This window comes from Anoplopoma fimbria, chromosome 10, assembly GCF_027596085.1.
Source record: "Anoplopoma fimbria isolate UVic2021 breed Golden Eagle Sablefish chromosome 10, Afim_UVic_2022, whole genome shotgun sequence".
NCBI classification, from domain to species: domain Eukaryota; kingdom Metazoa; phylum Chordata; class Actinopteri; order Perciformes; family Anoplopomatidae; genus Anoplopoma; species Anoplopoma fimbria.
In genome coordinates, this window is record NC_072458.1 from 23,819,946 (window position 1) to 23,842,110 (window position 22,165).

Below are 22,165 nucleotides of genomic sequence, written 5' to 3' on the forward strand. Positions count from 1 at the left end.
TTGTTCTGGTGGAGGTAGGAAGACAGTTGGTTAAAGACAGCACGTTCAAGTGTTTTGGATAGAAAGGGTAGAAGAGAAACCGGTCTGAAGTTCTTGACATCAGAGGGGTCAAGTGATGGTTTCTTCAGAAGGGGGTGACTCTGGCAGTCTTGAAAGCCGAGGGAAAGCATCCCGAGACGAGAGATGTGTTGATGAGGTGGGTGAGGAAAGGAAGGAGTTCAGTGGCAATAGACTGAAGAAGAGGGGAGGGGATCGGGTCAAGGGAGCACGTGGTGGGGCGGTTAGATGTAACAAGGTCGAGGACCTCGTTAGGGGAGAGGGGAGCAAAATAGGGTAAGATGGGGTGTGGAGAGGGGGGGGCTGAGGGGGAAGAGCTGAAGAGCGTAGAGAGGGAGAGGGTGGACAGGGAGAGGGGGGCTGAGAGAAGGAGGATCTGATATCGTTTACCTTCTTGTCAAAGAAGCTGTTGAAATCATCAGGGAGAAGGGAGGAAGTAGGAGGAGGGGGTGGGGGTTGGAGGAGTGAAGAGAAAGTTTCGAAGAGTTTTTTAGGATTGGAAGCAGAGGTTAGGATTTTAGAGTGGAAGAAAGCCGCTTTAGCAGTAGATAGAGAGGGGGGAAAAGTGGAAAGAAGAGATAGGAAGTTAAGAAGGTCCTCCGGGAGTTTGCCTGTTCTCCATTTACACTCGGCCTCTCTTAGGCTCCGTCTATCAGTACGCACTGAGTCCCACAGCCATGGGGCAGGAGGAGTTGGGCGTGCAGGCCTCGAGGTGAAGGGACAGAGGTTGTCCAAAGAAGAGGAAGAGGAGAAGATCAGTAGCAATATCAGGGGATAGGAGAGAGAAGGATTCAGGGGGTACATCCCAAGTCTCTTATTTGTCGTTTCCTCGATCCTCGATCCTCGCTTGAACCGGAAGTCGTTCTGCGCCGCCATATTGACGGCCGTCTCAAAGCTCTTATTACAGCACCGAGGAGCCATGAGCGAGGATGCATGAGAGCTTCCTTCCAGGAAGTGTTGTGAGGGCCGACACACCCCCTCATCGTTCATCTGTTATCTGATTGGACGCTGCAGCCGATCATTCTGATCTGATATAACTCATCATCACTGGAGATTCATACCAGAGTGATGACAGATCACAGATCGAACAGATTGAAAAGTTAGAGAGAGAGAGAGAGAGAGAAAGAGAGTTAGAGTTGGAGAGTTTGTCTGTCTGTCAGTAGAAACACTTTTACATCATTTATCTTCATTTCCATTCATTCATATGAGGCTGATAATTCCTGAGTGTCAGGTTGATGAGTTATGTAATTCCAATTTACCCCTAAACATTGAGCCTAATAAAATAATTCAAGTGTTTAGGAGGAAACATAATCATATTCTGGATTATTTAATAATGACATCACAATCCCAATTTCAAAACATACAGACGTTAATAATTCATAAATAAGACAAACACATTTCGCCGGTAGAAATCGGTCCTGCGCTTATTAATATTAGTACAGTGATGATTACTGTGTTTCATTATTAATATTAGTACAGTGATGATTACTTTGTTTCATTATTAATATTAGTACAGTGATGATTACTTTGTGTCATTATTAATATTAGTACAGTGATGATTACTTTGTTTCATTATTAATATTAGTACAGTGATCATGTGTGCAGACATAAAATCAAAAGTCTCTCCAGCTGTTAAAGCCGACTGACAGCTGATCAGCTGTGATCAGCGGCCGTCGTCATCAGTAACAGACGTCGCTTCACGTGACGCTTCAGAGGAAAGGACGTCTCATGTCTCTTAAAACACATTTCCTCATTTCCTCTCTCCTCGCATGGTTTCCTTGCGTTTCTCCATGCATCCCTGGTGGGCGGGACTAAGACGCAAGGAAAGGACGCAAGTGAAGGAATCGAGGAGGCAATTTAAGAGACTTGGGATGTACCCAGGGTCAGGGAGGGCAGAGGTAACGGAAGAGGAAAGATCAGCGGGGGAGAGGGAGCGGAGATGACTATGGGTAGAAACCATGTGGGTAGGTGGAGGAAGTAAGGGGGGAGAGGAGAGGGAGAGGGAGTAGGACATGAAGTAGTGGTCCGAGAGCTGGAGGGGAGTGACAGAGAGGTTAGCAGTAGAACAGTGTCTAGTGAAGATAAGATCCAGCTGGTTGCCGGCCTTGTGGGTAGGAGGAGAAGAAGAGCGATAGAGGTCAAAGGAGAAGAGGAAGGAAAGCAGAGGTTCTAACTTATCACTCTGGATGTTGAAGTAGCCGAGCATCATGAGTGCGGAGCCATCGTCATGGAAGTGCGAGACTAGTGTGTCAAGCTCCTCCAGGAACTCACCAAGAGGGCCTGGTGGGCGATACACAACAGCAATGGTGAGCTTGACTGGATAAGTGACAGTAACAGCATGAAATTCAAAAGAGGAAGGGGAGAACTGTGGAACAGAGACAAGAGAGCATTTCCATTTTGGGGAAATTAGCAGACCAGTGCCACCACCTCGCCTCGCAGCTCTGGGAGTGTGAGAGAAAGAGTTCACATCTGACAGAGCTGCGGGTGTGGTGGTGTTTTCTGGTGTGATCCAGGTCTCAGTTAGAGCAAGAACGTTGAGGGAGAGCAAGGATGCGTAGCCTGAGATGAACTCAGCTTTCGGCACTGCCGACTGGCAGTTCCAAAGCCCCCCCGACACCACTTGCTCACCATGAGCTGAGAGAGTGGGATAGATGAGATTAGTGGGGTCACGGCACCTGTGCTATCCCGCGCTTATGTGCCATCCCCCCACGTGAACCACACCTTCCAGACTAAACAATGTTTCATATCTTCTCACTTTCCCCCTATATAAACCTTTATTTGTGCCTCTCATTTTACTCTGTGAACACAATGAGTAGGCGACTGATGAGGCAATTTTCTGTCAGAGAGGCTCTGGACTGAATTTAGCGATACATTTTCAGGGTCTAGTCTTTGTATATTCACAGCAGTTATTCATGTAAACCACTAGTCTGAGACATTGTTTACAGCTTAAAAAGGTGTTAAATAAAATTTGGTGATGATTAATGGTTTTTGTGTTAATGTAAGAGCAGTTAAAACAGACCAGTGAAATTTGACCGGGAACACTAAAGTAAGGGGGGACAAATGAACACGACAGGAGGGTTAATCCAACTCAATATTCTGCTTCAATCCTTATTTGTTGGCGTTAAACCTTTTAAAAACTACATTTTCCCTTTCAGAAAACTACCTGTTTGTCCAGTTCGCCGGAATGGGAGATGAGGTTTATATCATGTTACACCCAAAACACAACTATGATTAACTAACAAAGGTGGAGTTGGACACGCCATAAATGGACTTGAACCTGTGAATGTTGTTACATCATACAGTTCATTATATTATTGGATTATTATTATTACAGATTCCATGATATAAGCAGCATTTTGTCATTAGTTATAGTAATCTTTAAAAGGTGTGGTGTTGTAGCACATATGAATGCAGGACTTTTACTTGGAACAGAGTATTTTATTACAAAAAATGGAAAAAAGCAGCAGAATGCAATTTACAAACAGCCCTGTCCTTCTGCTACACTTATTTGTATTCATATACTTTTTTTAGGTAATATTGGATAACTTGGGCATCGAACAAACACTTATTTAAATAAAACCATGAGATATTTCATAAGTTTAGAGTGGAAATGTCTCTTTGGTGGAACTGCTTACAACTAATCTGAGACATGACAGGTAACTTTGCACCACTGGTTGTTATTGATACAAATGCATTGTGATTAAATGTAACTCACTGTACGTCTTTAATATAAAGTCTTAGTCTGAAGAGTGACCAATATAACTAGAGAATCTCTCTTCACTAGTGTAGCACGTTCTTTCCATCTGAAATGTACCGGAGTAGCAATTTAAATCAGCATAAAGGGAAAATACTCCACTACATTTATTTGAATTAATGTCAGTTAAGTCATTATCTATCTCTGAAGGAGGGAACATTATGGTGATTCAGCCTATGACCCACTGATTACAATAATTATATATTTGCAGTGTTAAAATGGGTGTTTGGTGTCTCTGGTGACACTCCTGGTGTTACAGTGTTTGTCCATTAGATTAATACAAAAAATAGAGTCATGCGTATCATTTTGAAAAACAGCATGTTGGTGAAGAATTTCACACAGCCAAAAAGAATTAAGACAATATTTTGAATCACAAGTTCACCCTCAAAGAAATGTATTGTTTAAAAGTGTGACAAAAGAATAAAAGTTCATTTAAATGTAATTATTCAAAATTTCAGCTGTAGAAATCTACCAAGCATTTCTTTTGATAGTGTATGATCTGTAAACATTGCCTGTGTCACATTTTTTTTATTCAACACACAAATATATCACTTAATTTTTTTTACAACAATATGCTGTTAGATTAATTGGTTTGAGTTCTGTTGAGGATTTAAAGTCTTTGAATAGTGAAGTCTCTTGTGATGGTTCAGCATTGACCCCTGGTGCGTAAGTGAAGAGAACAAACAGACATCGTGTTTTATGAGTTTGAGTTTAATAGTTGAAACATTTAGAAGATCAACTTAAAGTCTCTCTTTCCTGCTAGAATATATTACATTTAATTATTTATCCCTGATGTTTAACTTTGTTGATTAAACGTTAAAAGTTTCCGTCTTGAAACTTTATTTATTGCAAATTTCCCCGCTGCGGGACTAATAAAGGATTATCTTATCTTATGTTCAGTAGTGAAACCTGTCTGTTGCTATGGTTCAGCAGTGATGCCTGTCTGTTGCCATGGTTACTGAGCTCAGAGACAGAAGTGAAACACTGAAGACCAGTTTCATTCGATCTGAAAACAACCCACAGAACCAGCAGGCTCCTCTGCTGCGACCAACAGGGTGGAGCTCATTCTCTCTTTGTATGAACTTTCTTCATATTGTCCCTCTGTCTCCTCCTCCAGTGGGTGGAGTCCCCCCCACCCTGACGGTGCTGACCCCCTCCAGTGAGGAGCTGCAGCAGGGGAAGGCCACGCTCATGTGCCTGGCCAACAAGGGCTTCCCCTCAGACTGGAGTCTGGCCTGGAAGGTGGACGGCGGCAGCAGCAGCAGCAGCAGCAGCTGGGAGGAGAGCAGGAGCCCCGGGGTGCTGGAGAAGGACGGCCACTACAGCTGGAGCAGCACCCTGAGGCTCACTGCCTCTCTTCTTATCAAATTGTTTCTAACAGTGTAAATGCATTAGGTGTATTCAAAACATGCATCATCCTTCGAATAAAATTACAAAAGTCTTTAAAGTATTTTGTCAATTTTGAATGACACGCATTATATCGTCAGCATAGAGAGAAATAAATCTAACAATTTAAACCAGGATCAGTACAAACAGTAATGTTAGTATCTTGTTGTAGATTTAATTTATTATGTATGAAATTAAAAATTTTGCCCATCAAGCTACACTTAATAATCTATGATGACAAAGTCATTGTTTTACATACTCTTTTTGCAAAATCTGAATTCTCTCATTTACGTAAGTATTCAGACTCTTTGCTGTGTCGATCCTTATTGTGGTCAGGTCCATCCTGTTCACTCTGATTGTACTTAAGATGTGTCTAGAACTTGATTGGAGTCCACCTGTGGTTAAATGAATTGATTGGACATCGTTAAGAAAGACATACAACTGTGTGTATGATTTTCCGACTATTCATACTGCATGTTAGGACAAAAACAAGCAATGAAGTCCAATAAACTCTCTGTAGACCTCAGTGATGGATCAGGTCAAAGGTATAAACATTTCTAAAGCTCTGAGTGTTCCCAGGAGAACAGAGGCCTCATTAAATGTGAAATGGAAGAAGTGTGGAAGCACCAGGACTCTTCCTAGAGTTGGCCTTGAGGCAACATGATCGATTGTTCTGTTCATAATCAGTTGTTGAAAGTCACAAATAATTTTACAGCAGCTGAACCGAGACTAAAGTTCTCATAGTTGAAGCAACTTAAACTCTCAGACACTAAATATAAAGGACCTTTCTGGTGGTTTTAATCAACTGTTTGAGTCTTTGTCTTAATTTGAACCTCTGACTACAAACAACCAGATTTTGTCCAGTGACATGTATTGATTGTATGAAATGTTAAATTCGGGATCAAATCATCAAATCATTGGTTGTGTGTGTGTGCGTGCGTGCGTGTGTGTGTGGTTGTGTGTCCTCAGTGAAGTGTATCAGTCTCTGCAGTAGCTTCCAGCTGCAGCAGTCAGTTCAGTTTCTGTTCACTCTGACTGAGGGAGGTTTTTGTACGACGCTTTTTCACTGTGTGAACACATTCTGACTGTTGATAGAGTGATAACTCTGACAATAGTAAACTGCTGCATCTACAGCCTGAACTCCACTGATGGTCAGAGTGAAGTCAACTCCATTCCCTGCTCCACTTCCACTGAATTTGGACGAGACTTCAGAAAGTCTGTCTGATGTTCTGTAGATCAGAAGTTTAGGAGCTTCTCCCGTTTTCTGCTGGTACCAGGCCAGGAAGTATTGTGAACCAGAATACCGAGCAACCGTCGGACTGGCTTTACAGTCAATAGAAACAGTTTGACCCGGCTGCACTGATTTGGCCGCTGGCTGAGTCAAGACAACGTTTTGTCCAACAGACCCTGAGGAGAGAGAAGAAACACTGGACATGAGATGGTGAGGTGAAACTCAGCTACTCTCAAAAGATGTTCACATGACAGAGAAATGATCTTCCTCACCCTGAGTGAAGCAGAGGAGAGTCCAGATGAGGACGGAGATCAAAGTCATGTTTTTGATGAGGAGGATTTCTGAGTCTTCTGTTGTGATGAAGGACAGCTGTCAGTCATCCAGTGTCCAACTCTCAGGACTATAAACTCTCCCAGAGCACTGGAGGATGGTGCTGCTGATGCAAAGTGGCTCTCTATGGAAATGCTCTGACTGACTCCAACAGGGACTTATGGATCCCTCTGATGATGCTGTTTATCAATGGATCAATCAGAGTATTGATTAATGATGGACAAGTGATCATTTATATGTGGATTTGCTTTGATGGCTGCAGAAAGATTTTCTTTCAGAAAGTCTTGTGTCTGTTTTCATTTAATATTAAAGAGATCAATTTTACTTTCAGACAACTTTTACAATATTTCTTTAATAATGAGCTTAATACTTAACAATTGTGTTGCTGTTTGAAAAAACATGAATAAAATGTTATTACTATAAAAACAGGAAATGCTCATGTTGAGTTTGTTGTGTTCAAAGTCAGAGAGCCGTGTCTCTACAGTGAGAGGTTTTTGTACGGCGACTCAATCAGTTTGTATCACTGTGGTGGACGTTTGGTGGAGGAACCAGACTGGATGTTGGAAGTAAGTTTCTGCTCAAATATTTATGATTGTATCATCTGTTATAGTTTTAATTTATGTGTCTGAACATTGTAGTAGATTTGATTCTTAATTGGACTGATCTAAATTATTTTATAGACTGAATGTTATTGTTCTTTTCTCCTCTTTAACCTTGAAGTTAAAGTCAAGCAGCTTTACTGAACTTCTCTTTAAACATTTTTTAAAATTTTGGTGTTTAACTCTCGGTTTTAAATAGTTTGAAGTTTAGTTAAAATAGTTTTAAACAGTGAGAATGAAGAGAAAAAACCTTAAAAAATGCTGCTAAATCTCTGATCTTATGTCTCTGATTGTCTTTTACATTAGTTTGAGAGTTTTCTGAGGCTTTTGGTTTTTCAAGTCGTAGATTTTGGTCGTCAATTATTAACAATAGTTCTGATCTGAACTTTATCACTGCTGAGGGCTTTAGAGAGTAAGTCTTTTTTTTTTATGTAGCAGGACTTCTAAGAAGTATACATATATACTGTATTTTATTAATGTTTTCAACCGACAACTATTTTTCAAATTTTGAAATGTAAAATTTGATATCATACATTATTTTATATTTTATTATACAATAAGATAATATTTAGTATTTCCAGTTCAGTTTGATGTATATCAGGTGATATGAGGACTCTTTCTGTGCTGATATGCATGAGAGGCTTCTTAAAGGGAAGTGAAACAATGTGTGAGTGAGTGACTGGTGGAGCAGAAAAAAACATCTGACAGAAACTCCTTAAAGGAGAAAATCAACTCTCTCACAGTAAAGGTGTCCAAGTGTCTGGTGGTTGATGGACAGCTGTGTGGTCCCTGTCCTCTAAGCTGATTGGTGTCTCCTAGGTGATGCCCGTCCCACCCTGACGGTGCTGCCCCCCTCCAGTGAGGAGCTGCAGCAGGGGAAGGCCACGCTCATGTGCCTGGCCAACAAGGGCTTCCCCTCAGACTGGAGTCTGGCCTGGAAGGTGGACGGCAGCAGCAGCAGCAGCAGCAGCAGCTGGGAGGAGAGCAGGAGCCCCGGGGTGCTGGAGAAGGACGGCCACTACAGCTGGAGCAGCACCCTGAGGCTCACTGCAGACCAGTGGAGGAAGGTGGGCTCTGTGACCTGTGAGGCCACCCAGGGCTCCCAGGCTCTGCTCTCAGAGACACTGAGGAGAGACCAGTGTTCCCAGTCCTGACCTGACTCACTGGGACTCTGCTGCTGGTTTCACTCTGCTACCGCTCTCACTCTGCACTCTGTAACCATCTCTGTCTTTTATTTGACATGGTTCAATAACAATATTTACCAGCTTGTTGCAATGTTTCAATATTAGTTCAGTGTTTCCAGATAATAAAGACGTGTTCATCAAATCAGCTGTTTCATGTTTATTATTTTCCAAATATGTGATTTTCTCTTTATAGTAACAGTAACTGTTCTAAATCCTGAGGAAGAACTGATCTGATGAAAATGTTTTAATTTCTCTGAAATGACGGTATAAAGACATTTTAAGAATACATGATAGAGGTTATAAATGCTTTATATTCAAAATCAAATAATGAGTAGTATATCATCAGCATAAAGAGTAAAATCCTGCAACTTTAAACCAGGAACTATTTATATTCTGCTAAAGAACCACAATGATGAATGAAAGAGAGGACATAAGGAATGTAGGAAACTTTAGTGATTTATAAACTCATAAAAAAAATGTAAAAAACAATCTCCTCGCCAGGAAACACTTATTTAAATGGAACCATGAGATATTTAATAAGTTTAGAGTGGAAATGTCTCTTTGGTGGAACTGCTTACAACTGATCTGAGACATGACAGGTAACTTTGCACCACTGGTTGTTATTGATACAAATGCATTGTGATTAAATGTAACTCACTGTACGTCTTCAATATAAAGTCTTAGTCTGAAGAGTGACCAATATAACTAGAGAATCTCTCGTCACGAGTGTAGCACCATCTTTCCATCTGAAATGTACCGGAGTAGCAATTTAAATCAGCATAAAGGGAAAATACTCCACTACATTTATTTGAGAGCTAGTTACTTTCTAATAAGATATTGCATACAAAACATATTTATAGCCCGAGGACAAAGACACCCACTAAAAGAAAAACTACAGCAACAGACATGAACCCAAGCTTGAAAAATCTGAACCCATCATATAAAAGGCAAATAGGAAAATCCAACACCTCAGCTGTTGGATTGTGTCCAATTGAAGTTAGTCGGTAGACTTCTGACTTCAATAACCCCAAATACAGTTTGAGCATTTCAAGACAATTAAATTGTTAACACATTTTGTTATTTGGAGTTAGTTCTTTAAATTATTAACTTACCATCTAGAACAACAAATGGTAGTAAAACACAAATACCGATACAGAGAAAAAATTGTTTGAGTAGCTTCATCTACCGAGTCTTAACCTTGCTCTTGAAAAAACTGTCTTAAAAAGCATTTCTTCAGCTTCATTTACTTCTGTTGCGCTCGCCAACACACTTGTGTTTATTGACCTAACAGAGCCGAGCAAAACTTGGATCTCAAACAACGCAACTGAATGGTTTCTCCCCTGCGTGGACGAGTGAGTGTTGTCTCAGATGTGTCTTTTGTGTGAAACTCTTACTACAAACTGAACAACTGAAAGGTTTCTCCCCTGTGTGGACCAGCAAGTGTTGTCTCAGATTTGTATTTCGTGCGAAATCCTTACTACAAACTGAACAACTAAATGGTTTCTCTCCCGTGTGGACCAGCAAGTGTTGTCTCAGAGCTACTTTTTGTGAGAAACCTTTACTACAAACTGAACAACTGAAAGGTTTCTCCCCTGTGTGGACGAACAAGTGTTGTCTCAGAGCTCCTTTTAGTGCGAAACCTTTACTACAAACTGAACAACTGAAAGGTTTCTCCCCTGTGTGGACGAGCAAGTGTTGTCTCAGATGTCCTTTTTGTGTGAAAACCATACTACAAACTGAACAACTGAAAGGTTTCTCCCCTGTGTGGACCAGCAAGTGTTGTCTCAGAGATCCTTTTTGTGTGAAACCCTTACTACAAACTGAACAACTGAAAGGTTTCTCTCCCGTGTGGACCAGCAAGTGTTGTCTCAGATGTCCTTTTTGTGTGAAAACCATACTACAAACTGAACAACTGAAAGGTTTCTCCCCTGTGTGGACCAGCAAGTGTTGTCTCAGAGATCCTTTTTGTGTGAAACCCTTACTACAAACTGAACAACTGAAAGGTTTCTCTCCCGTGTGGACCAGCAAGTGTTGTCTCAGAGCTCCTTTTAGTGCGAAACCTTCACTACAAACTGAACAACTGAAAGGTTTCTCCCCTGTGTGGACCAGCAAGTGTTGTCTTAGAGCTCCTTTTAGTGTGAAACCTTTACTGCAAATTGAACAACTGAAAGGTTTCTCCCCTGTGTGGACCAGCAAGTGTTGTCTTAGAGCTCCTTTTAGTGTGAAACCTTTACTACAAACTGAACAACTGAAAGGTTTCTCCTGAGAATGGATTCTCAGGTGTTCTCCTAAATAGCCTCCAGTGTGTTTCTTCAGATGTCCCTTGTTGCAAAAGCTTCTAGCACATTCAGAGGAGCTGATTGATGAGTTTTCCGTATTACAGTCGATATGACTTACTTTTACTTCATTGTTTTGCAGAGGGTTTAAATCTGACTGAGGTTCCTGAGTCTCCTCCCAATCACTACTGTCATCAGTCTCAGGTTCAGAAGAGTCTACAGTCTTCTCATCAGTATCTGGTTCTGGATGTCTATCTGGATCTGAGTTCCTGTCTGGTTCTGGTCCTCCACAGTCCTCTTCATCAGCTTCTGTTTTCATCTGTTCAGTTTGTCTTTGATGAAGCTGTGAGGACTGAGCTTCCTCTTCATCTTCTTCTCTCTTCAGAGGAGTGAATGAGAACTTGGTATCAGACTCCTCCAGTCCTTGAAGCTGCTCTCCCTCCTGACTGGTCCAGAGTTCCTCCTGTTCCTCTTTAATGTGTGGGGGCTCTGGGTCCTCCTGGTCCAGACTGGAGCTCCATTCCTGCTGCTCAGGTAGAACCTCTTCTTTAACCACTGTAAACTTCTTGAGGTTTGCAGGAAATACTGAAAAAAGACAAACACGTTGTGTAAATGTATCACATACTCATAGTTTTGTGTACTTCTCCGAATCCCGGCTCTGAATCGGAACTGGTTCTAAATTATTAAGAACCCAGGACATTCTTAACCAACAACCTACAACACACAGCCCCCTTCCCCCAACTTGTCCCTCTCAAATAACCAGGTGAGAAAAGAACTGAAGAGAATAAAGGTGAGAAAAGCCACGGGTCCGGACGGCATCAGCTCAAGGCTCCTCAGGTCCTGCGCAGACCAGCTGTGCAGGATAGTGGAGCACGTCTTCAACTCGAGGTTGAAGCTGGGGAGGGTACCACAGCTATGGAAGACGTCCTGTGTGGTACCAGTCCCGAAGACCCCGGGGGGGACTAATAAAGGATTATCTTATCTTATCTTATAAATCAAGAGAGAAGTAGAGTCATTTTCTCATAAATCAGCTCTTTTAAATCACTTCTTAAAACCCATTTTTACAGACTGGCTTATATGTGATGTCATCGGTTTATTGGTATATTTTATTATTGATTATATTATTTAATTTTACCAAATTATTAAAAACAAATATATTTATTCTTAGTTTGTTAGAATGCAAAAGCAGAATATTTTGATACACATGAATTCACCCCGTCATAACCCAGATTCTCTAAAACATTAATCACTTTCACTATCGTGGAACATTTAACAACAAAACGCCATCTTGTCTGTCATTAATGTCAGCAGAAGATCTTTTTAAAGTGACAAAAATGTCTTACTTTGTCACTCTAAGAAGTCTTTACTGTAACGTTCACAATATGGGCACACTCTTTTTAGTGGCAGCTGCTTTGAACAGAATAAACAACCATTCAGGGGAAGTTGACCCACAATGAACTGATGTCAACATGAACTTTAAACTCAACATGAACTTCTTCTGCTACTTTTACACAGTCTACAGTGTAAACAGAGTGAACACTGAGAGAAGGAGTGAACACACCTGCTCTTTGAATCCGGACTTCAGGGTTGAAAACAGCGTCCAGGAGTTTCCGTTGTCGCTCGTTCTCCTCTTTAGAACGAGAAAGTTCCTCCTCGTGCTCTGCTATCGTTCTTTCAAACAGCTCAAATATCTCTTCAGCAGCTGCAGTGAGTCGCTGGTTGACTAAAGATCTCAGTATTTGTGCTTTAGACATGTTTTAAACAATTACAAAACACGTTCCAACACACGTTTGTCAGATAAGTGGTTGTTGATTTCAAGCTAGCAAGCTAAGCTAACTTCCTGCTAGGATCGTAGTCTATCTGGAGATTCAGATTCCTGTTTGTGTTAGATAAAGGGTTTAAAAGAGAGGAACGTCGGTAAAGTCTCGAGGCATCTTCAGCGAGGCGCCATCTTGTTCTAGCAGCAAGTACTTCCGGGTCCTGTTGGTAACCTTCAAAATAAAACGTCTGTGTGTCTTAATGAAACCGAATCAGCTTTATTGTCTTTATTCATGTCAATGCACTTACACAGAAATAGACAGACAGCTAACAGGTTTCTTTGTATACATGAGGAGGGTTATGGGTCTGGCCAAAAAATATAAAGAAGACATGTTGAGCCCTTAGGAGCCAGCTGGCAGCCTTGGGTCCTCAGGTTGGGCCCTTCTGGCTGCTCAAAACTCGAGTCTAAAAACTAAAGGTGACCGTGCTTCTGCCATCAGGACCCCTTGGCTTTGAGGAGAAAAGTCTATCAGACATAATCTCTTTTAAATCACTTCTTTAAACACATTTTTAGAGACTCGATCTTATCATTGATGGTATTATTTAATTTGACTAAATGATTTTAAGAATTTATTTCATTCTTAGTTTGTTCTTACTGAACTGATTGGTTTTTACTTTCATCTATTTGACCTTAGTTAGTTCTGCTTTGTTGGACCTCTCTGTTGAGATTTCTGTTGTTTTACAGCCTTGTTTTTTTTAATAAAAATATTATTATAGGTGTATATGATAGTATATATAGAAATTAAATTCATTTTTATTTATATTGCCCAGTATAAAAAATAAACACTTTACAATCTGTACAACATACAACCTCCTCTCTCCCCAAAACAACACTTTAACATGGGAAAAAAACGAAGAAACCTCAGGGAGAGCAACAGAGGTGTACAGTGCATGTGTACAGAATGAACATTTAAACTATAACATATAAAAAATGTACAGGTTATTGCACAGCATTGTTCCTGACACTATGTGACTGGTAAATGGGATCTCAAAATCATGAAAACAGCCTGTAGGGTTGGTCCGTTTAATTTACAGGTTATTTGTATCCAAGTGGATTATAATCAGAAATATACTTTAGTATCTCACAAATCATTAGAACACATGTTAGTGCTGCATAGGAAGACATGGTAAAGGAAAGAAAACATATATATCCCGACATGATTGAACAGACGCTCACTAAATAGATTTATTTGGTGACAGAGTCTGGGATGAAAGAAAAATCTCTTTGTTTGCTTTGTAATGTTTCATGTGAGAACTTCTGCTCTTGTCTGACTTAATAGATGATACAGTTAATAGATGATACAGTTAATATATGATACAAGTTAACGTGTATTATTTAGCCATAGTAAACTGTTTATACTCATGTTTTGAATGCTTCATAAAGGACTTATAGCTGTTACAAAGATAGAAATACAGATGTCCTTAAATTAAATACATCCATATCATAGTTTGGTATAATGTGTTAGAAACATATATTTATTGTTTAATTACTGCTTGTAAAAGCTTAAGACGGGAGATAAAATCAGGTGTTAGGAAACTTTGAGGTGGTTGAAGTTTGATGTGGATTGTTTGAATGTTAGAGAGTGTGTGTGTGTGTGTGTGTGTGTGTGTGTGTGTGTGTGTGTGTGTGTGTGTGTGTGTGTGTGTGTGTGTGTGTGTGTGTGTGTGTGTGTGTGTGTGTGTGTGTGTGTGTGTGTGTGTGTGTGTGTGTTGTGTGTCCTCAGTGGAGTGTATCAGTCTCTGCAGTAGCTTCCAGCTGCAGCAGTCAGTTCAGTTTCTGTTCACTCTGACTGAGGGAGGTTTTTGTACGACGCTTTTTCACTGTGTGAACACATGCTGACTGTTGATAGAGTGATAACTCTGACAATAGTAAACTGCTGCATCTACAGCCTGAACTCCACTGATGGTCAGAGTGAAGTCAACTCCATTCCCTGCTCCACTTCCACTGAATTTGGACGAGACTTCGGAAAGTCTGTCTGATGTTCTGTAGATCAGAAGTTTAGGAGCTTCTCCCGTTTTCTGCTGGTACCAGGCCAGGAAGTATTGTGAACCAGAATACTGAACAACCGTCGGACTGGCTTTACAGTCAATAGAAACAGTTTGACCCGGCTGCACTGATTTGGCCGCTGGCTGAGTCAAGACAACGTTTTGTCCAACAGACCCTGAGGAGAGAGAAGAAACACTGGACATGAGATGGTGAGGTGAAACTCAGCTACTCTCAAAAGATGTTCACATGACAGAGAAATGATCTTCCTCACCCTGAGTGAAGCAGAGGAGAGTCCAGATGAGGACGGAGATCAAAGTCATGTTTTTGATGAGGAGGATTTCTGCGTCTTCTGTTGTGATGAAGGACAGCTGTCAGTCATCCAGTGTCCAACTCTCAGGACTATAAACTCTCCCAGAGCACTGGAGGATGGTGCTGCTGATGCAAAGTGGCTCTCTATGGAAATGCTCTGACTGACTCCAACAGGGACTTATGGATCCCTCTGATGATGCTGTTTATCAATGGATCAAGTGATCATTTATATGTGGATTTGCTTTGATGGCTGCAGAAAGATTTTCTTTCAGAGCGTCTTGTGTCTGTTTTCATTTAATATTAAAGAGATCAATTTTACTTTCAGACAAATTTAAAAATATTTCTACAATAATGTCGTTAATTACGTACAATTGTGTTGCTGTTTGAAAAAACATAAATAAAATGTTATTACTATAAAAACAGGAAATGCTCATGTTGAGTTTGTTGTGTTCAAAGTCAGAGAGCCGTGTCTCTACAGTGAGAGGTTTTTGTACGGCGACTCAATCAGTTTGTATCACTGTGGTGGACGTTTGGTGGAGGAACCAGACTGGATGTTGGAAGTAAGTTTCTGCTCAAATATTTATTATTGTATCATCTGTTATAGTTTTAATTTATGTTTCTGATCATTGTAGTAGATTTGATTATTAATTGGACTGATCTAAATTATTTTATAGACTGAATGTTATTGTTCTTTTCTCCTCTTTAACCTTGAAGTTAAAGTCAAGCAGCTTTACTGAACTTCTCTTTAAACATTTTTAAAAATTTTGGTGTTTAACTCTCGGTTTTAAGTAGTTTGAAGTTTAGTTAAAATAGTTTTAAACAGTGAGAATGAAGAGAAAAACGTAAAAAATGCTGCTAAATCTCTGATCGTATGTCTCTGATTGTCTTTTACATTAGTTTGAGAGTTTTCTGAGGCTTTTGGTTTTTCAAGTCGTAGATTTTGGTCGTCAATTATTAACAATAGTTCTGATCTGAACTTTATCACTGCTGAGGGCTTTAGAGAGTAAGTCTTTTTTTTTTTAGCAGGACTTCTAAGAATGTTTTATACACATATATACTGTATTTTATTAACCGACAACTATTTTTCCAATTTTGAAATGTAAAATTTGATATCATACATTATTTTATATTTTATTATACAATAAGATAATATTTAGTATTTCCAGTTCAGTTTGATGCATATCAGGTCATATGAGGACTCTTTCTGTGCTGATATGCATGAGAGGCTTCTTAAAGGGAAGTGAAACAATGTGTGAGTGAGTGACTGGTGGAGCAGAAAAAAACATCTGACAGAAACTCCTTAAAGGAGAAAATCAACTCTCTCACAGTAAAGGTGTCCAAGTGTCTGGTGGTTGATGCACAGCTGTGTGGTCCCTGTCCTCTAAGCTGATTGGTGTCTCCTAGGTGATGCCCGTCCCACCCTGACGGTGCTGCCCCCCTCCAGTGAGGAGCTGCAGCAGGGGAAGGCCACGCTCATGTGCCTGGCCAACAAGGGCTTCCCCTCAGACTGGAGTCTGGCCTGGAAGGTGGACGGCAGCAGCAGCAGCAGCAGCAGCAGCAGCTGGGAGGAGAGCAGGAGCCCCGGGGTGCTGGAGAAGGACGGCCACTACAGCTGGAGCAGCACCCTGAGGCTCACTGCAGACCAGTGGAGGAAGGTGGGCTCTGTGACCTGTGAGGCCACCCAGGGCTCCCAGGCTCTGCTCTCAGAGACACTGAGGAGAGACCAGTGTTCCCAGTCCTGACCTGACTCACTGGGACTCTGCTGCTGGTTTCACTCTGCTACCGCTCTCACTCTGCACTCTGTAACCATCTCTGTCTTTTATTTGACATGGTTCAATAACAATATTTACCAGCTTGTTGCAATGTTTCAATATTAGTTCAGTGTTTCCCGATAATAAAGACGTGATCATCAAATCAGCTGTTTTCATGTTTATTATTATCAAAGTGTCTGAGTGATTTTCTCTTCATAGCAACAGTAACTGTTTTAAATCCTGAGGAAGAACTGAGCAGATTAAAATGTTTATATTTATCCATGATGACTTTAGAAAGACAAATTACATGATAGAGGTCTATATATGTATGATATTCAAATAGTTTATGAACTCAGAAAAATATCCTGATTAGTATTTAAATTAATACAAACATTGATGGTAGTAGTAGAAGTTTATTATTTGTCGTCCCAATAGATATGAACGCCTATAAAACTTTGAATCTGATTCTGCTGTAGTCATTATAGATTTTTCTGTAATAATAAACCTTTAGAATGAGACTCATGCTAGTAACCTTTTAATGATAAATCATCCAGTCATCTCTTCTTATCAAATTGTTTCTAACAGTGTAAATGCATTAGGTGTATTCAAAACATGCATCATCCTTTGAATAAAATTACAAAAGTCTTTAAAGTATTTTGTCAATTTTGAATGACACGCATCATATCGTCAGCATAGAGAGAAATAAATCTAGCAATTTAAACCAGGATCAGTACAAACAGTAATGTTAGTATCTTGTTGTAGATTTAATTTATTATGTATGAAATTTAAATTTTTGCCCATTAAGCTACACTTAATAATCTATGATGACAAAGTCATTGTTTTACATACTCTTTTTGCAAAATCTGAATTCTCTCATTTACGTAAGTATTCAGACTCTTTGCTGTGTCGATCCTTATTGTGGTCAGGTCCATCCTGTTCACTCTGATTGTACTTAAGATGTGTCTAGAACTTGATTGGAGTCCACCTGTGGTTAAATGAATTGATTGGACATCGTTAAGAAAGACATACAACTGTGTGTATGATTTTCCGACTATTCATACTGCATGTTAGGACAAAAACAAGCAATGAAGTCCAATAAACTCTCTGTAGACCTCAGTGATGGATCAGGTCAAAGGTATAAACATTTCTAAAGCTCTGAGTGTTCCCAGGAGAACAGAGGCCTCATTAAATGTGAAATGGAAGAAGTGTGGAAGCACCAGGACTCTTCCTAGAGTTGGCCTTGAGGCAACATGATCGATTGTTCTGTTCATAATCAGTTGTTGAAAGTCACAAATAATTTTACAGCAGCTGAACCGAGACTAAAGTTCTCATAGTTGAAGCAACTTAAACTCTCAGACACTAAATATAAAGGACCTTTCTGGTGGTTTTAATCAACTGTTTGAGTCTTTGTCTTAATTTGAACCTCTGACTACAAACAACCAGATTTTGTCCAGTGACATGTATTGATTGTATGAAATGTTAAATTCGGGATCAAATCATCGGTTGTGTGTGTGTGTGTGTGTGTGTGTGTGTGTGTGTGTGTGTGTGTGTGTGTGTGTGTGTGTGTGTGTGTGTGTGTGTGTGTGTGTGTGTGTGTGTGTGTGCGTGTGTGGTTGTGTCCTCAGTGAAGTGTATCAGTCTCTGCAGTAGCTTCCAGCTGCAGCAGTCAGTTCAGTTTCTGTTCACTCTGACTGAGGGAGGTTTTTGTACGACGCTTTTTCACTGTGTGAACACATTCTGACTGTTGATAGAGTGATAACTCTGACAATAGTAAACTGCTGCATCTACAGCCTGAACTCCACTGATGGTCAGAGTGAAGTCAACTCCATTCCCTGCTCCACTTCCACTGAATTTGGACGAGACTTCAGAAAGTCTGTCTGATGTTAGGTAGATCAGAAGTTTAGGAGCTTCTCCCGTTTTCTGCTGGTACCAGGCCAGGTAGTATTGTGAACCAGAATACTGAACAACCGTCGGACTGGCTTTACAGTCAATAGAAACAGTTTGACCCGGCTGCACTGATTTGGCCGCTGGCTGAGTCACGACAACGTTTTGTCCAACAGACCCTGAGGAGAGAGAAGAAACACTGGACATGAGATGGTGAGGTGAAACTCAGCTACTCTCAAAAGATGTTCACATGACAGAGAAATGATCTTCCTCACCCTGAGTGAAGCAGAGGAGAGTCCAGATGAGGACGGAGATCAAAGTCATGTTTTTGATGAGGAGGATTTCTGAGTCTTCTGTTGTGATGAAGGACAGCTGTCAGTCATCCAGTGTCCAACTCTCAGGACTATAAACTCTCCCAGAGCACTGGAGGATGGTGCTGCTGATGCAAAGTGTCTCTCTATGGAAATGCTCTGACTGACTCCAACAGGGACTTATGGATCCCTCTGATGATGCTGTTTATCAATGGATCAATCACTTTATCAGAGTATTGATCAGGGATGTGTCAGTGCTTTTTTAGTGTTTGGTTTGAGTTTGTTAGAAATAAAGTCTTCCACAGTATTTTTTGAATTCCCCGTTATTCACTAGGACATCAACTATCATCACTGTAGGACGAATTTTAACAAAATTATTTATTTTCATTTATTATATCGGACAATAAACATACATTTATAATAATTATTTACATTTGGCAGGATTTATTGAAGAGTTCATCTTTAAAAATATCTTATATCAATTTGTTTTATCAAGAGAAAAGTTTATATCACTTATACAATTCTAACATTTTACAAATAAATCGTTAAATATATAGGTATCGTTGTGAATCAGGTTAAAAGTAATATAACCAGTAATAACAAAACTGGGTTAACTGGGAATGTGCTGGGCGAGTCTTTTGTTTGAGTATGTCAAATTGTTATTCATTATTTATTATAGTGTACAATAAATATGCACTTATGATGATTATTTAAATTTTTGTATGATTTGTTGGACAGTTTTTCTTTAGGAATATCTTGATATATAATGAATTTGTTTTACTGAAAGAAAAGTTAATTTTGCTCATGAATGCCAAACAGTTTAAACATGAATTGTTAAATACATATGTATCGTTTGTTAATTGTTATGAAAGTAGTTTACCCAGTTGTAACATAAACTGGGTAAACTGTGAATGTGTTTGGTGAGTTTGTTTGTGTCAAAGTCAGAGAGCCGTGTCTCTCTACAGTGAGAGGTTTTTGTACGGCGGCTCAATGACTTTGTATCACTGTGGTGCACGTTCGGTGGAGGAACCAGACTGGATGTTGGAAGTAAGTCAAATGTTTAAATATTTCATTATTTCAGGAGTAATTTGTCTTTGTATTCTTTAATTTTCAAAAGTAGTTGTCTTTTCAACTTTCATGGATGAAGTTTTTGACAAATATTTTGCTCTAAGAAACAAAGTCAGCAGAAGCAATTAAAAAACTAATTGTTGCGAAAGTAAAACATTAAACTAGAGAATAAATCATTACCTCCAACTTTAATGGTAAAGTTGCATCTTGAGAGTTTGTAGTTTGACCTCAGTCTGAAACAGTCAGAGAGCCGTGTCTCTCTACAGTGAGAGGTTTTTGTACGGCGGCTCAATGACTTTGTATCACTGTGGTTGACTTTTGGTGGAGGAACCAGACTGGATGTTGGAAGTAAGTCTCTGAACAAAAATACTAAATGAATAACTGTAAAGTAATGTTTTCAATGTAGTTGTTGGATGTTTGAGACGGAAAAATATACATTGTTTTAATTATACCCTTTTTGTATTCATGTTTATATTTCTCCTCCTTTATCATGGAGACTAACTCAGAGCAGCTTTACTAAACATTTATTTACTCATCCATCTCATACTGAAATTTAAACAGTATGAAATGTAAAAATGTTTAAACTTAATAATATATACATATATTTTATTTCCACTTCAATGAAAACTGTTTTAAAACAAATTCAGTGTCGGAATTATTAATTGAAGTAATTAAGTGTAGATTAAGATGGGTATTTAAAAATGTGCCAAACGTCTTCATTATGTCAAATATTGCATTGATATTTCAAATCTTTGTACAGTTTTTTATAATGATTGAAATTCACATGAAGAACATTTGATTGTAGTCAGTTCATTTTCTGTACTTGTTTACATTTTCACTAACTATTTCAAAGTCATTTTTAGTAAAGTGTTTTTACGAGGATGACATTTTAATAATTGGCACAATTTTTATGTTTTATTTTGAGTGTAGTTTGATATATTTCGGATCATTCTGTATGATGTTCTCGCTGTGCTGATATGCATGAGAGGCTTCTTAAAGGGAAGTGAAACAATGTGTGAGTGAGTGACTGGTGGAGCAGAAAAAAACATCTGACAGAAACTCCTTAAAGGAGAAAATCAACTCTCTCACAGTAAAGGTGTCCAAGTGTCTGGTGGTTGATGCACAGCTGTGTGGTCCCTGTCCTCTAAGCTGATTGGTGTCTCCTAGGTGATGCCCGTCCCACCCTGACGGTGCTGCCCCCCTCCAGTGAGGAGCTGCAGCAGGGGAAGGCCACGCTCATGTGCCTGGCCAACAAGGGCTTCCCCTCAGACTGGAGTCTGGCCTGGAAGGTGGACGGCAGCAGCAGCAGCAGCAGCAGCAGCTGGGAGGAGAGCAGGAGCCCCGGGGTGCTGGAGAAGGACGGCCACTACAGCTGGAGCAGCACCCTGAGGCTCACTGCAGACCAGTGGAGGAAGGTGGGCTCTGTGACCTGTGAGGCCACCCAGGGCTCCCAGGCTCTGCTCTCAGAGACACTGAGGAGAGACCAGTGTTCCCAGTCCTGACCTGACTCACTGGGACTCTGCTGCTGGTTTCACTCTGCTCCCGCTCTCACTCTGCACTCTGTAACCATCTCTGTCTTTTATTTGACATGGTTCAATAACAATATTTACCAGCTTGTTGCAATGTTTCAATATCATTTCAGTGTTTCCAGATAATAAAGACGTGTTCATCAAATCAGCTGTTTCATGTTTATTATTATCAAAGTGTCTGAGTGATTTTCTCTTAAAAGTAACAGTAATGTTCTAAATCCTGTAGAAGAACTGAGCAGATTAAAATGTTTATATTTATCCATGATGACTTTAGAAAGACAAATTACATGATAGAGGTCTATATATGTATGATATTCAAAGAGTTTATAAACTCAGATAAAATTCCTCATTATAATTCGATTAGTAGAAACAGTGATGGTCCATTATTTGTTGTAACAATAGATATAAACTCCTTCATAACTTTAAATCTGTTTCTGCCATAGTCATCATAGATTTATCTGTAATAATAAACCTTTGAAACAAAACCAATGATAGGAATATTTCAATGATAAATCATCCAGTCATCTCATAAAACTGAAGTGGCTCAATGGTAACAACTATAATATTTGAATTACTTAGTTTGTTTCCAAGGAACATGCATCATCCTTTGAATAAAAGCACAAAAGCCTGACATTTTTTTCTAAATCTGAAATAAAAATCAATATATCATCAGCATAAAGACAAATAAAAT

The 22,165-nt window shown here is 39.8% G+C and overlaps 1 protein-coding gene and 7 gene segments (V, D, J or C); 4 read left to right on the plus strand and 4 right to left on the minus strand.

The window, feature by feature from the left end:
* Positions 1–4,573: 4,573 nt before the first annotated feature.
* On the plus strand, positions 4,574–5,197 carry LOC129097739 (Ig kappa-b4 chain C region-like). The segment is given in 1 exon segment: positions 4,574–5,197. A coding segment is annotated over 1 exon segment (435 nt).
* A 961-nt stretch (positions 5,198–6,158) lies between these two features.
* On the minus strand, positions 6,159–7,320 carry LOC129096936 (Ig kappa chain V region 3381-like). The segment is given in 2 exon segments: positions 6,159–6,604; positions 6,701–7,320. Coding segments are annotated over 2 exon segments (393 nt in total).
* On the plus strand, positions 6,919–8,683 carry LOC129097740 (Ig kappa-b4 chain C region-like). The segment is given in 3 exon segments: positions 6,919–6,939; positions 7,273–7,324; positions 8,177–8,683. Coding segments are annotated over 3 exon segments (408 nt in total).
* Positions 8,684–8,691: 8 nt separating this feature from the next.
* LOC129096867 (gastrula zinc finger protein XlCGF57.1-like) lies at positions 8,692–12,761 on the minus strand. The gene is made up of 2 exons (XM_054605549.1): positions 12,379–12,761; positions 8,692–11,402 (listed from the first exon to the last, which is right to left on the minus strand). The coding sequence occupies exons 1-2, from the start codon at positions 12,569–12,571 to the stop codon at positions 9,853–9,855; spliced, it is 1,743 nt and encodes a 580-aa protein (XP_054461524.1). The 5' UTR covers positions 12,572–12,761; the 3' UTR covers positions 8,692–9,852.
* A 1,603-nt stretch (positions 12,762–14,364) lies between these two features.
* On the minus strand, positions 14,365–15,143 carry LOC129096937 (Ig kappa chain V region 3381-like). The segment is given in 2 exon segments: positions 14,365–14,797; positions 14,894–15,143. Coding segments are annotated over 2 exon segments (393 nt in total).
* Positions 15,141–16,823, plus strand: LOC129097741 (Ig kappa-b4 chain C region-like). The segment is given in 3 exon segments: positions 15,141–15,149; positions 15,440–15,491; positions 16,336–16,823. Coding segments are annotated over 3 exon segments (399 nt in total).
* A 1,463-nt stretch (positions 16,824–18,286) lies between these two features.
* Positions 18,287–19,918, minus strand: LOC129096938 (immunoglobulin kappa variable 4-1-like). The segment is given in 2 exon segments: positions 18,287–18,745; positions 18,842–19,918. Coding segments are annotated over 2 exon segments (393 nt in total).
* On the plus strand, positions 19,789–21,585 carry LOC129097742 (Ig kappa-b4 chain C region-like). The segment is given in 3 exon segments: positions 19,789–19,797; positions 19,849–19,924; positions 21,113–21,585. Coding segments are annotated over 3 exon segments (420 nt in total).
* The last annotated feature ends 580 nt before the right edge of the window (positions 21,586–22,165 follow it).